General features: G+C 55.8%; 1 protein-coding gene across 9 annotated transcripts in view; it reads left to right on the forward strand.

The window, feature by feature from the left end:
- The window catches only part of TEF (TEF transcription factor, PAR bZIP family member), a 30980-nt gene extending 23646 nt beyond the window's left edge, over positions 1-7334 (forward strand). For all 9 annotated transcript variants that reach the window (XM_082665189.1, XM_082665192.1, XM_082665195.1 and 6 more), the window contains 2 exons: positions 1454-1529; positions 7112-7334. In XM_082665189.1, the coding sequence (XP_082521315.1) occupies positions 1454-1529; positions 7112-7167 (132 nt within the window). In that variant the 3' untranslated portion in view covers positions 7168-7334. The remainder of the gene's footprint in view (positions 1-1453; positions 1530-7111) is intronic.
- Positions 7335-14829: the final 7495 nt, after the last annotated feature.

Consider the following 14829-nt stretch of genomic DNA (forward strand, 5'->3'; position numbering starts at 1 on the left):
CGCAACTGCTGAGCCCACATGCCACAACTACTGAAGCCCACGTGCCTAGAGCCCGTGCTTCGCAACAAGAGAAGACACTGCAGTGAGAAGGCCGTGCACCGCAATGAAGAATAGCCCCTGCTCGCCAAAACTAGAGAGAGCTTGCACACAGCAACAAAGACCCCACGCAGCCAAAAATAAATAAATTTATATATATAAAAAAAAGACAAGTTTATGGACTTCCCCGGCAGTCCAGTGGTTAAGACTCCGTGCTCCCACTGCAGGGGGTGTGGGTTCGAGCCCTGGGATCCCTGGTTGGGGAAGTTTGGACAAGGTTATACACAAGGGTGCAGCTATTTGCTCAGCACCAGAACTGTCTTGCTGATCCGCTCAGCATTGGCGTCCCCAAGACCCCTACTCAGGACGGGCCCAGGCTCCGGGGGTGGGCACGGAATAGGGTATCCCACCCTCGGCAGAGCCTGCTGCAAATTCCACCCCCTTCCCGCCTCTCCACCCACTCTTCACGCTGCTTCCGCTCACTCTGTGTGTGCATATGCGGAGCTGGTGCTGCCTGCTTCCTCAGTGAGGCCCAGAGCTGCCTGTGGACAACTGTGGCTGTTCTCTCGTGCTTCCCGTGCTGCGTGTTGTTAATGCTCAGGGTTCCTGTGGTTTGAGGGACCAGGAACTATTTTGTTTCTAAGGGGAAAAACATGCATTTGGAGTTTGGAGATGGGCTGGCAAGGTGGAGTTTTTTTGTTTTTTGGCTGTGTTTGGTCTTCATTGCTACACGCGGGCTTTCTCTAGTTGCAGATTCTTATTGCGGTGGCTTTTCTTGTGGAGCACGGGCTCTAGGCACGCGGGCTTCAGTAGTTGCAGCACACGGGCTCAGTAGTTGTGGCTCTAGAGTGCAGGCTCAGTAGTTGGGGCGCACGGGCTTAGTTGCTCCGCGGCATGTGGGATCTCCCCGGACCAGGGCTCAAACCCGTGTCCCCTGCATTGGCAGGCGGATTCTTAACCACTGCGCCACCAGGGAAGTCCCAAGGTGGACTTTTTTAAATGGCCATTTTACAGTAAACATTGAAGCTCAGAAAAGCAAAGTGATATGCCCCAAACCAAAGCAGCAGGGCTAGAATTCAAACCCAGGGTGGGTTTCAACTTTTCAAATTCAAATTCCTAGACGGTTCTTGACCTTGGGCTCAGGGCAGTGTCACACACCCCATCTTTTCACCAACTGCACCCTTGGATCTTTCCATTCCTGACAGCTTACAGAGCCTTCCAGCTCAGCCTCCCCTCTATCCCTGCTCCCAGCATCGTGGGCGCCTACCACATTCCTAGGCCTGGGTTGGGTGCTTTGAGGCACTATCTTATTTGAACTTCACGGAGGGATGTTGTTACCCCCTCATACAGATGGGGAAACCAAAGGTGAGAGAAACTTCATTCAGCAAATATTTATTACATGTCTATTTTGTGTCAGCCCTGCCTCCAGACTTCACAATCTGCTTGGAAAGACAAACGTTACACGGATAAAAATAAGAGAACGATGGATTGTGGTGAGTGATGTGGCTGAGAAGATTGGGGATCTGGGAGAGAACGTTTATATTGGAGGGGTCAGGGAAGACCTCTTTGTGGGTGGCATTTAAGCTGAGACCAGAGGATGAATGGATGTGACTTGCCCCCAAGGCTCCCACACAAGTTGGGCACAGAGTCAAGTCCTCAGGCAGCTGCTTTCTTTTTTTTTTTTTCTTTCTTTCTTTTTAAAGGTTTTTTAATTTATTTATGGCTGCGTCGGGTCTTAGTTGCAGCACGCAGGATCTTCGTTGAGGCACGCGGGCTCTTCGTTGTGGTGCGCGGGTTTTCTCTTCTCTAGTTGTGGCGCACGGGTTCCAGAGCGCGTGGGCTCTGTAGTTTGCGGCATGTGGGCTCTAGCTGAGGCGCGCGAGCTCAGTAGTTGTGGCACGTGGGCTTAGTTGCCCTGCAGCATGTGGGATCTTGGTTCCCCACCCAGAGATCAAACCCATGTCCCCTGCATTGTAGGGCAGATTCTTTACCACTGGACCACCAGGGAAGTCCCCTCAGGCAGCTTCTGACCTCCATCCATACACCTCAGTTTCCCGGGCAGACGTGGCCAGACCAGCTGGCCAAAAAGGAATGGGCACAGGAAAGCAGTTACGAGAGGACCCAGGGTGCATGGAACCCCGATACCCCAGCCTCCTGTTACTGAGGTTGGGAATAAGATGCCAAGAAGCCTGGGGAGGCAGATGTAACTCAAACAGAACCTTTGGCCCAGGGGTCCAATCTTTAGGCAAAGGCCTTGTGCAGGCCCTGCCCCACCCCTGAGCCACCTTGTGGTCTCCAGGGGCTGCTACATGGTTAGCTGACCCTAGCCCTGGGCACAGTTGATTGGTCAAAGAGTGAACATGTGACCCAACTGGGCCTACGAGGCCCTTCTCTGAGATTTGTGAACTTGAGGTTTCTCTCTGGAGATGAACTGTTGTAACCCACTGTGTTTTCTGCTCTGCATACAAATGCTCTCACTCACAGCAGAGATTTGTGTGGCCACGGGAAGCACAGGGGCTGTGGGCTTGGACTATGTCAAAGCTGGGAGATCTCTGCCGAGCATGTAGCAGGTAAGAGCGCAGGCTTGGAGTTAGTCCTGGGATCAGATCTGCCTCCATCACCCATTTGGGGTGTGATCTTGGGCGAGTCACTTCCCCTGTCTGGGTTTCCGGTTTTTTGTCTATAGAATGGGCACCAGCCTCACAGGCACCTGGCACAGGGTGGGTGCTCCCCACGTGGCAGCTGTGTTGTGGCGATGCTGCAGAGGGTAGTGAGCTGCACAGCGATGAGCCCTCGAGGCCTGGCAGCTGCCAGCCATGGCAAGGGGTACGGGGGTGTCCACCGGATGGTGTGGGATGCAGCCGAGGTTGGAGCAGCTCTGTGGCCCCAGGCAAGTGGCTCCACCTCCCTGAGCTATTTCCCTCTCTGTACAGCAAGGATGTGCTACACAGATAACGTGCGAGTGCCTGACACAGTGCAGCTCGTCTGACACAGTCCTCCCTCCCACCCACCTCCCTGGAGGACAAATCGCCAAAGCTGGACACATGCCCCCTTCCTTGACTGTACCCAACTACCACACAGCCCCATACACCCCCCGCGGCTGTGCCACACTGGCCCAGCTGGCAGCTCCTGACGTCAGCACCTAATCCGGGAAAGCTGCCAGCCAGAGATAGGGCTGAGCAGCAGAGGAAATCAGAGACAGGTTTGAAGGTGGGTGCCCCCAGCCCCCAGCCAGCGCTCCCTGCACTCTCATCAGCTTCTCACTTCAGCAAACCCTCCCAACCGAGCAGGTTGATGCCGGGACCCCGTGGAGCGGGGCCTTTTACTGTGAGCAGTGGCTGCACGGTGCTCAGCCTCCATCAGCTCCCAGGCTGCAGGTGTCTCCAAGCTGGGCAGGGGGCATCCGCTCCCACCTAGATTCCAGGCTGACTCCAAGTCCCCGTGGGCCAGGGGGTTGGGGATGGTGGCGAGCAGAAGGGGCTGGAAGCCAGCAGGGCCAGGTCACTCAGGGCTGAAGAGCATGGCTGTTTTCCTGGGGTCTGAGTCCAGAACTGCTTTGACCCAGCTCTGTGGCAAGGCTGGGCCATGCCCCCGACCCCAGGCCTCTGAGAAGCTGCTAGACCAAGCTCAAATCGCCCTAAGAGCCTACCCTAGAGCTTGCCAAGGCTGCAGGGGTGTGACTAGAGCAAGTGGAGGTGCCAAAAGCTGGGGCCAGAGTCCTGAGCCAGGAGCCAGTGCCCAACCCACCAGACTTGCTGGGCTTCTCTTGCTCTGGGCCTGAATTTCCCCATCTGCCCAAGAGCCCTGGACTTGTGGATCTCAGTACTGAGGTTCAGACTCGGGAACACCCCAGGCATGGGCAAGCCCAGCCTTCCCTTCAGTCTCTTCTCTGCTTCACAAACTCCTAGTCATCCCTCTAGGCCCCAGTCAGCTGTCACCTCCACCAGGAAGGCTTCACAAACACTCTCGGGAACCAGCTGCTCCTCTTGCATGGTCCCACACCTCTACAGGCCACCCAGCCAGGCCCCCTCCCTCCCTCACACTTGAGGTGAAGAGCCAATGAGTTAAAGCTTGTGAAATGCTTAGAATAGTGCCTGACATGGAGCAAGCAGCCGTAGATGCCAGCTATTACTCTTATCACCACCTGTATTTTATAGGTGAGGAAGCTGAGGCTCAGAAAAAAGGAATGACTTTTTTTTTTTTTTTTTTTTGCCACACTGCACAGCATGTGGGATCTAGTTCTCCAACCAGGGATTGAACCCAAGCCCCCTGCATTGGAAGCATGGAGCCTTAACCACTGGACCACCAGGGAAGTCCCAGGAATGACTTGTTCTAATCTCACATCTTGTCAGTGGTTGAGCCAGGATTTGGACCCAGGCAGCCCAACTCCAGGGCCCTCCCTCTCAGCCTTCCTGCCTGTTACTAGGGATGAAGTGTCCCACCCCCAGTAACCCAGTCCCTTCCCAAGGGCACCCATCCCATCCCCACTTGCTTGGGAAAGGACGTTGCCCCTGAGATTCTCTCTCCCGTGTCATCAGCCCCTCCCTCTCCACAAGATCGTTCCGTCAGCCCAAAACATGCTCTAAAATCTTCCATCCTAAAAATTAAATAACCTAAGCCCCCATTGCCCTCCGGCTACCACCATTCTTCTGCTCCCTTTACCGTGAAACTCCACAGGAGTGAGTCCTACATTCACAGCCCCCCTCAGACTTCCACCCTCCACTGAAGCCACCTTCTCAAGGTCACACTGATGACTGCCTTGGTGTTGCCACATCAACCTGGGTGGATCTCAAGCTCGTCTTTCTCTGCTTCTGAGCAGCGTTTGGCACAGTTGCTCACTCCTGCCTTCTAGAAACCCTTTCTCCCTGGCTCCAGATTCACCTCCCTCCGTGGCTGCTCCTCCTGTCTCCCCGAACTCTAAATGTCAGAGGCTCCAGGGTCAGCAGGTGCCCTGCTCCCCGGGTCTTTCACTCTGTTCAAGGCCTGGAGTGCCATCCATGCCCCGGCAACTCCCACAGGTGTCTACAGCCCCATCCTCTCCCCTGGGCTCCAGACTCGTGCCTCCACCTGCTCCCTTGCCAGGACCACCTTGACCTGCCCAAAGGCTCCTGGTCTCCCCATAGCTACTCCTCCTCAGTTTTCACTTCAAAGTGAGGGGCCCCACCATTCCTCAGGTGCTCAGAATAAAGCCTTGGGGTCATCCTGGATCACCTGCTTTATCTCACAGCCGCATCCAATCCATCCACAGTTCCTGTCAGTTCTAGAATCCGGCCATTTCCTCCCACCCCCAAGGCCACCCCGTGGTGTCCGAGCTGCCATATGTCCTGCCTGGGTTACGGCCGCCTCCTCCTGATTTCCTGTTTTCACCCTGCAGACTGTCCTCCTCACAGCTGCCTACAACCATCGTCATATCCTGTGGCTCCCAACACACTCAGAAACAAATCCAAACTTGTCACCGCAGCCTAAAAAGCCCTTTGAGACCTGGCTGTCTACCTGGTCCACTCCCCTCCCTCTCCACCCCTGGCACTTTGACCCTTTTGCTCCGCCTGGGTCACGCCCAACTCCTTCCCATCTCAGAGCCTTTGCACTTGCCGTTCCATCTGCCTGGAGTGCTGTCCCCCAGATCTTCTCAGCCGAGCCCCATTCGCAGTGCCTGGCCTGCCTGGTGCTTGGCACTGTCTGCCAAACCCACAGGGACAGGAGGACTGGACCAGGGCTGGTGTGGCAGGAGCGCCACTGTCGCCACCAGGTGGCGCTGCAGACACATCCCTGGGCGGTGACCTCTGGTCCAGCCTCCAGATTTGTCCTCTCAGCAAAGCCTCGCGGGGCCTCCCGTGCCAGGCGGTGCTGTGAGGCACCAGCTGCCTCGGCCCCGCCCTGCCTGCTCTCCAGCGGCTGCTGGCAGACACTGTCTGGAGGTATCCAGGGAGCCTGGAAGAAGGGAAGGCTGGTTGCCTCCCAGGGCCTGTGCTTCTAGGCTCTTTCTGGGCAGGGAGTAGACGCGTAAGCCTGAGAGGGATGTGTGGGGAGAAGGGGGGCTCAGCCAGAGCAAGGTGTCTGGAATGAGGAGTTCCGGGGAGGCCTTGCACTCAGAGTCTGCCCATCGAGCCTGGGTTTGCATCCCACCTCCTTCTGTCGTCTGTACGTCAGCCCTTGCCCAGCCTCCCAGAGCAGCAGTGAGGAGTCAGGGCTCAAGTCATTTTCAAATGGATTTTTCCAACAGAACCTCGTTTTTCAGCTGTAGTCTTCTCCAGAAGGCCAGCATATGACACTGATAAAAGGGGTGTTGATCCAAGCTCAGGGTGCTGACAGGTCCTTAGTCTAAAGTCACTTGAGAGGGTAAGTGTGTGACAACCGTGAGTGATGGACACACCCTACCCAGGGTGTTGGTGAGGGCTGTGGTCCCACTGGGAGCTGCCCCAGTGCTCCGTCTATTTCTGCAGCTGGTCTGAGCTGCAAGGCATCAAGAAAGACTTGAGGCCCGCAGGCAAAAAGCTGTTTTTAAAAATGAATTCAAGAGTGGGTATATGTATACATATGACTGATTCACTTTGCTGTACAGCAAGAAACTAACACAATATTGTAAAGCAACTGTACTCCAGTAAAAATCAATTCAAAAAATGCATTCAAATCAAGACGGTGACAACCCCAAGGCCCAGTCACGGATTCCAGGTGTCTACAGTGCCCGTCTGATGACCCCCAGCCCTGGCTGTGGGACCCTGGCAAGTCCTTTGCCCTCTCTGGACTTCAGGAGGCAGAGGAGGCCACGGTCTACCTCCAGGGGCCCATCTGTTTACCTTGGCAGGTCTGGATTTGGTGATCAGAGACATTTGGCCAATGGCCTGGCTCCACATGGCCCTCAGAAGCCTGGTGGATGCAGTCAGGAAAGCAGAGCATGTGTGAAGAGAACCTTCAAGGAGGGGCCTGGGAGCTTGGGCTGTGGGAGACAGGGTAGGCAGGGTGGGGTGGGGTGGGGAGGGGGCAAGGAGCTGACCAAGCCCTGAGAGTTTAAAACTAAACCCTGCCTGGGGCTTCCCTGGTGGTGCAGTGGTTAAGAATCTGCCTGCCAATGCAGGGGACACGAGTTCGAGCCCTGGTCCGGGAAGATCCCACATGCCGCGGAGCAACTAAGCCCATGCACCACAGCTACTGAGACCGCGTGCCACACTACTGAAGTCCACGCTCCTAGAGCCCGTGCTCCGCAACAAGAGAAGCCACCGCAATGAGAAGCCTGCACACCGCAATGAAGAGTAGCCCCCACTCGCCGCAACTAGAGAAAGCCTGCGCGCAGCAACGAAGACCCAACGCAGCCAAAAATAAAATAAATAATAAAATACAAATAAATAAATAAACCCTGCCTGAGTGCTGTCAGCTACAGCCAACCGTGGCTCCCAGGGCCTGGGCCTGGTGACATCATCAGGGCACAGGATGTCCCTGGCAGTGACTGGAGGTGGCAGAGGGGACATGGTAGGACAGAGGGGGTCCTCATCTGCACTTCCTGCACCTGGGAGTTGTCTGTGTTTGAGGAGAGCCAGCCCGGGTTGTCACCATCCAGAGGGGCTGCCAGGGGTCCCTCCTCCCCCAACACCTGGGAGCATTTCATTTTGCATCTGAGAAAAATGAGGCCCAGAGAGACTGACTTGCCTGAGGCCCCTACTTTGAGAGATCTGACAGCTCCAGAACTGGAAGCCAGCAGTGCTGGCTCTCAAGTAGTGATTCTCGAAGTCTGGTGGGGTGGGGGACCATTTGGGGACAAGGCTCACTTGGACGAGGGCAGGGGGGAGGCACCAGCTGAGCAAGTGCCTAGGTCTGTGCTCAACATTGCTCAGAACAAGCAAGCTCCTCCCGCCTATCCATTTCCTCTGTTCCTCACTCTCATCCCAAGGAGGGACTGGCAGGGATTAGTGCTGCCCCCATTTTATAGATGAGGAAACTGAGACCCAGGAGCACAAAAATCACCTACTCCAGGCCTCACAGCACATCACACCCAGCTGGGATGGGGTCCAGTGTCCCCTGGCAGTCTCCAGCTTGAGCTTCTAGAGCCAGAGTGGGTATAGGGGGCTGCCATGGGAATACAGGGAAGGGGTGGGAGGGAGGCCCTGCCACCTCTGCTGTGGCGGTGTCCTGTGTTTAGCTTCCCTCCCATCCCTCCTCTTCCTCATCCCTCCTCCAGGGGCTCCAAGCCCCCATGCACTCAGGACCAAGTCTGGCCTCCTCGTCTGGCCAAGGCTCGCCCTGCACATCCAGCTTCATCTCTCACCATGCTCCTGACACTCAGCCTCACCAAACCGCTCATAGATTCCTACAGAGGTTGCTATTTCAGGCCTCTGAGCACTTGAACAAGATGTTCCTGCTGCCTGGAATGCCCCCTCCTGTATCCTATCTTCCCCGGGGAATTCCTATTCATCCTTCACAATTCCGCTCTGAGCCTTCATTGCTCCATCGAATCACAGTTATGATTGTAACTGCTGTATGTTTGCTGCCCGCCTCTCTTCCTGGACTGGCGGGGCAGCAACAGTATGGTACTCCGCTCTCCAAGCCCAGGGTCTAGCTAGCGCTTGGATGAAGGGATTAAACTGAGCCTTGTAAGGCGGGGCCAAGGCCCACTTTGCAGGAGAACGGTGGGGGTCTGTCCCTTAGTTGGCGTTAAAGGGCTTTACTGGTGGGGGTGGGGTGTTGCTTAGCGTCCACAATTCATTCCTCGGCCAAGTCTCCCAGGCTACCCTCCCCAGAGGCCGTCAATGGCTCTGCCCTAACCTCTCCCCTGCGGGGTCTTTCCATCCTGCTCCATCAAATCAAAGCAGGGGCAGTCCCAATCTGCCACCCTCCTACTGTCTGCTTTCTCCCTCTCCCAAAAGCAACCACAGCACAGACCGCTCTCAAATCTTAGAAAAGCTCATAATTCTACTAGGGAGCCTGTTGCAAATGCAGAGTCCCAGGCATCATTCACGGGAGGCCCACTCAGAGGGACCTGGTGCGGAACCCTGGAATCAGCATTGTTAAGCAGCCTCCCAGTGGCCCCGATGATCCTACTTTAGGAGCTTCCTGGGATGCAACACGGAGACCCAAGATAATGCCCTGACGAGGGGCAGGGAGGGAGAGCCACTGCCGTCAAGGTGGGACTCTGGGCTGGGGACGACCTCCGGTGGCAGTTGCCGGGCCTTAGGCACAGGGCTGTCTCAGTCTACCGGCCAAAGGTGGGCCCCGCGGCGAGCGGCATTTGTCGCACCAGGTGTGCCTGCAGGCCTCAGCGCCGGGCCTGCTGCTGCCTCCCTTCTGTGCTGGGGAGACAGACGCGGATATAAATAACAGCGAGGCCGGGCCGGATGAAGTAAGTGTGAGCAGGGAGGCAGGAACGGCCGCCAGGGAGCGGGGGAGGCAGAGGCGCTCCAGCGGGAACGGGGCGGCGCGCGGCTGACGCGGGCCGGGAGCTCCCTCGGGTCCCGGGTGACCTTCGGGCGGGGGGCTGGGGGTGGCCTCCAGGCCTCAAGGCGGGTCCGCGGCGCTGCTGATCTCCCAGCCAGGCCCGAGCCGGAGGTGTGACAAGGCCTGGCTAGGGGGCTGGGGAGGAGGCTGCGGGGCGCCGAGGTCGGGCACTGGGGAGCCAGCGAGTGGCTCTGAGCAGGAGACTCCCCGCGGTGAGCGGCCTCGGCCACTCCGCACGCCCAGCCCGGGACTCGGCGAGTTCGCCGCGCCCGCTCTGGGCCTCGGTCTCTCCAGCTGTAGGCCCGCCGGATTCCCCAGCACTCGCGGGCAGGAGCGGGGAAGGGAGCGCGGAGGGGGCTGCCCTAGTGTGGAGAAGACGGAACAGCCTGGCTCTTCCCGGGAGAGGGCGCCCCTAACGCCTCCCTTCCCCTTACCCGGCGCCGGCGCTGACGCCCGCCCAGCCCCACCTCGCCCCGCCCCTCCCCGCCCCGCGCCCGTTACGTAACCCCTCCCCTCCCCTCCCCTCCCCCTCCCCCTCGTGCTCCGCTGTGGTGTGGGGCTGGGAAAGGAGAGGCCAGGGCCGCCTCCCTCCGCGCTGCCTTGTTTGGCCCGGCATCCTCCCCTTCTGCTTAGTGCCCAAGGGGAAACTGAGGCAGCTGTCCAGCAGGGCACAGTGAGTTGGGGTGCACGCGGGGATGGGGGTAACCGCCCTCGCTAGGAGGCGAGGGGAGCCCAGGGGAGCTCAGTCTGCGGTGAGAGCCCCAGCTCCGGCTGCGGCCACGACTTCCTCCTCTGAACAAAAGTTCCCTTCCTGGCCCTGACGTTGGGGGCTCTGGAGGTCCCCTGCTGAGGAGTCTTCCGCAGTTGCTTTTCCCATCCCACTGTGTGTGGGCCACCAGTATCTTGAATTCTAAAGTCAGGCAGTGAAGCCCAGTGGTGACTGGTACCTCCGCCTACCCTCTGGGTGACCTTGGGTAAACCGCCTCTCTGAATCTCACTGTCCCCACCTATAAAATGGTGCTGCTTGCAGGCCCTCCTTCTAAGGTCTTAGGGAAGAACCCCGCATTTCAGCACCTGCTGAGTACTTAGGAAGGTAACTGTGAACTGTCCTTATCCTCCACTCACCCCTCCCAGGGCCTGACAAAGTGCAGGACCTGGGCCTGGCCCTGGGCTGGTAGGCGGTGCCCCACTGGGCCAGTCAACTCCCAGTGCACCTTGGCTTTTGCCCGGGGAGCACGTGGTCTAGGTCTGCCCTGTGGCCCGGCCGGCAGCTGCAGCTGAGGCTGTTGCTGAAGGGCCCGCTGGTGCAGCACTGCAGGCCCTGCCCGGCTGTCCTCGCACAAGACCCCTGGGAGCACCTGGGGATCCCCTGCAGTGCCACCCATGGTCTCTCTCTGAGGTAGCCAACCCAACACGTTTTGAGCACCTTCTAAGAACAGGCTTTGGGATGAAGGAGGTATCTGCCCAGATCTCTGTGCTGCTCAGACACAATGGGAGCCTCAGTCTCTTCATCTGCAAAATGGGGACAATCACACCTCCCTTCCTCCCCTCTTGCTTGGCCTCTGCCAGGTTGAGATGAAATGCCTCTAACCCTGCTCACCTTTATCGGGCCTGGAGTGTTGAGTCCAGGGCTACATGTTAATCTTACCTTCAAACAGCAACTTGAGGTGAGAATTGGTGTCCTTTTACAGTTGGGGAAACCAAGAAGTGGAGTAACTCCTCCAGGTAGGGTGAAGTCCTGGTTTGCCCAGGGACAAACACACCTTCAATGGGAAAACTGGGAGTCACCAGGCCACACAGCTCGCTAGTGACAGTGTCTGAGTCCGAAGTGGCAGTCCGACTCCAGAGGCCATGTACAGCAACACCGGACTGTATTTCCCTCCATCAGTATTTTCTGAATGTACGAATGCATCTCTTCCTGCACCTGCCTCCAACCCTTGCTGACTCCCGTGGCTTGTATATCAGGATCTAGGAGAGTCCTATGGGAAGCAACTGAGGTCTCTGGGTTCTGCTGCTGAGTTCCTAGCACCCCCTCGGCCCCTCCCTGGTTCAGCTCTGCCACAAGGAACCCCCCAGGGTCCACCCATCAGGCCCTAACCCTTTTGCCCACAGGGGAGGCTGGGTTCCTACTGAGGGAGCCACTGCCCCCTGATATCAGCTGTGTCACTTTGGAGCTCAGTTCCCTCACCTATAAAATGAGGGTGATAAAGCTGCTTTCCGGTTGCTGCTGGAGATTCAAGACAATGTAGGTAAATCTCCTGGCACCCCGGAGGCCCTCCATATATGAACATTGTTATTGCTGCTATAATGTGGTAATTATAGCAAACTATTCCATCAAGGGCTTCCTCTGTGAGGGTAATTATCCTAAATGCTTCCCAAGCATTGAAGCCCGAAGAAGTAGACACCATTTTTCAGGTGGAGTTCTGTGTCTCAGGGAGGCTGTGACCTGCCTAAGGCCACAACAGTGAGCAGCTGGCCTGCCATTTGCAGGGTTCTGTACTCTTGGAGAACTCAGCTCACGTTACGGCAGCTGCTGGTGATACGGGGCAACTAGGGCACAGGGTAGGGAGGGATTGCTGAGGTCCCCACAGGGCGCCAGGCCCCCTGCCTGCCTCCCGGACAAGCTGGTCCTCTGCTTGCCCAAGGTGGCAGGACAGGTTGTAAGAACCAGCCCTTTGCTCAGGCCAGGCTGCTCCCCCCGGCCGCCCCCCCGCCATTCGGCCGGCTCCCCGAACTCTCTGCCAGTCACTGTTCCCTGTCTGCCAGCCAAGCTCTGGAGCAGTCCAGGACATTGTGTCCAGAGAGAGGGCCAAGTGGGCCCCTTGCCCATGGCCGATGACCTCCTGCCCCGCCCCTCTGGGCCTCAGGCCAACCTGGCCTGTCCCCGGGCCTGGCACGCCTCAGCCCCTCCTGCCTCTCTGCATGCCCTGCTGAAGAGGGGTGCCCGCTGTTCCAAACCTTCCTCTCCCAGAAGGCAGCCCTGAGTCCTGAGGGACAGGCTCCCTGGGGTGCCTTTCAGAGGAAGGCAGCTGGGCTCTTGAGAAGCCTATTTTCCTGCTCCTGGCATTTTTGCTCTCCCTGTCCCCAAATCCAGCCAGAGCAGGTGAGAGGCCCCCTTAGGCAGAGAACTGACTGCGGGGCCCCGTGCTGACGCCGAGACGTGAGAGGACACAGCCTTATCTCCCCTGCCCCCTGCCCCCCATGGCTCAGGAAGCTGAGCTGCAGAGCAGTTTGTGCAAAGCCCCACAGCGGCTGAGAGTTAAGCGTTCACCATGGGAAACAGGAAGAGGGCCGCCCCAGGGAGTGAGGGGCACAGAGATGGGAGGAACTGCACCTGCTCGGAGGCACCCTCCTCACCACTCCCTCTGCCGCGTTCTCACCATGTGGCATCCTTTTGTTTCCCTGAGGGTATTTTTCTCATTTGTTTATGAGGTTTACTATTTATCTTGCCCACTAGAACATGAATTTGGTGAGGGCAGGGACTTTGTCTTGTCCAACAGCTTCATCGAGGAATAATTGATAAACTATAAGCTGCACGTACTTAAAGATTATAATTTGGTAAGTTTTGACATATTATATACCGTGAAACAATCAAGATAATGAATATATCCATCACCCCCCAAAATTCCCTTGTTCCCCACTTTAATCCTTCCCTCCAGTCCCTTCCATTCCTCCTCTCCTGTCCCCAAATAACCACTAATCTGTTTTCTCTTGCTGCATGATTAGTTTACATTTTCTAGAATTTTCTATAAATGGATTGAAACAGTATGTGTGGGTTTTTTTGTTTTTGCTAGGGCTTTCACTCAGCATTAATATTTTGAGCTTCATTCATGTATCAGTAGTTCGTTTCTTTTTTTTTTTGTCTTTATTTTATTTTTATTTTTTATTTTTTTGTCCGTGCCACGCGGCATGCGGGATCTTAGTGCCCTCACCAGGGATCCAACCCCAGGCCCCCTGCAGTGGAAGCACAGAGTCTTAACCACTGGACTGCCAGGGAAGTCCCAGTAGTTCATTTCCTTTTATTGCTAAGCAGTATTCCATAGGGTGGGTGTACTAGAGTTTGTTCAGCCATTCTCCCCATGAACGACATTGGGTTGTTTACAGTTTAGGGCTAACACATAAAGCTGCTATGAACATTTGTGTACGAGTCTTTGTATGGACAGTTATTTCCTTTTCTTACGGGTGAATAGGAATGGGATGGCTGGATCATATTGTAGGTAGATGTTTAACTTTTTAAAAAATTAAATATCTATTTTTAAATTTTATTTATTTATTTTTGGCTGCATTGGGTCTTAGTTGTGGCACGCAGGATCTTCGTTGAGGCATGTGGGATCTTTCGTTGTGGCGCTCGGGCTTCTCTCTAGTTGTGGCGTGCGGCTTTCCTCTTCTGTAGTTGTGGCATGCAGGCTCCAGGGCGTGTGGGCTCTGTAGTTTTGCGGCACGTGGGCTTTAGTTGAGGTGCGAGCTCAGTAGTTGTGGCACTCGGGCTTAGTTGCCCTGCGGCGTGTGGGATCTTAGTTCCCTGACCAGGGATTGAACCTGTGTCCCCTGCATTGTAAGGCAGTTCTTTACCACTGCGCCACCAGGGAGGCCCCAGAAGTTTAACTTTTAAAGAAGCTTCTAAATTATTTGCAAAGTGGTTGTACCATTTTACATTCCCACCAGCAGTGTATAAAAGTTACTAATTCCTCCACATCTTCGGTAACACATGGTATGGCCTTTCTTTTTAATTTTAGCTATTTTTAAAATCATTTATTGGGCTTCCCTGGTGGCGCAGTGGTTGAGAGTCCGCCTGCCGATGTGGGGGACACGGGTTCGTGCCCCGGTCCGGGAGGATCCCACGTGCCGCGGAGCGGCTGGGCCCGTGGGCCATGGCCGCTGAGCCTGTATGTCTGGATCCTGTGCTCCGCAACGGGAGAGGCCACAGCAGTGAGAGGCCCGTGTACCGCAAAAAAAAAAAAAAAAAGTCATTTATTATTTTTCCAAATGTTCAATTTGATTTAACTTTTAAAAAAAATCTGTTTATTTATTTATTTGGCTGCAGCAGGTCTTAGTTGCGGCATATGGACTCTTAGTTGCAACATGCAGGCAGGATGTAGTTCCCTGACCAGGGATTGAAACCAGGCCCCCTGTATTGGGAGCGCGGAGTCTTACCCACTGGACCACCAGGGAAGTCCCTTAATTTTAGCTATTTTAATAGTTGTGTTCATTGTGGCTTTAGTTTGCATTTTCCTAATGACTAATGATGTTGAACATCTTTTCATGTGCTTATTTGCCATCGATATATCTTCTTTTGATATAGTCAAATCTTTTCCCAATTTTGTGCTGCGTTGTTTGTTCTTTCTTTTTGGCTGTGTTGGGTCTTCG

This window comes from Grampus griseus (assembly GCF_964374135.1).
Source record: "Grampus griseus genome assembly, chromosome: 11".
NCBI classification, from domain to species: Eukaryota; Metazoa; Chordata; class Mammalia; order Artiodactyla; family Delphinidae; genus Grampus; species Grampus griseus.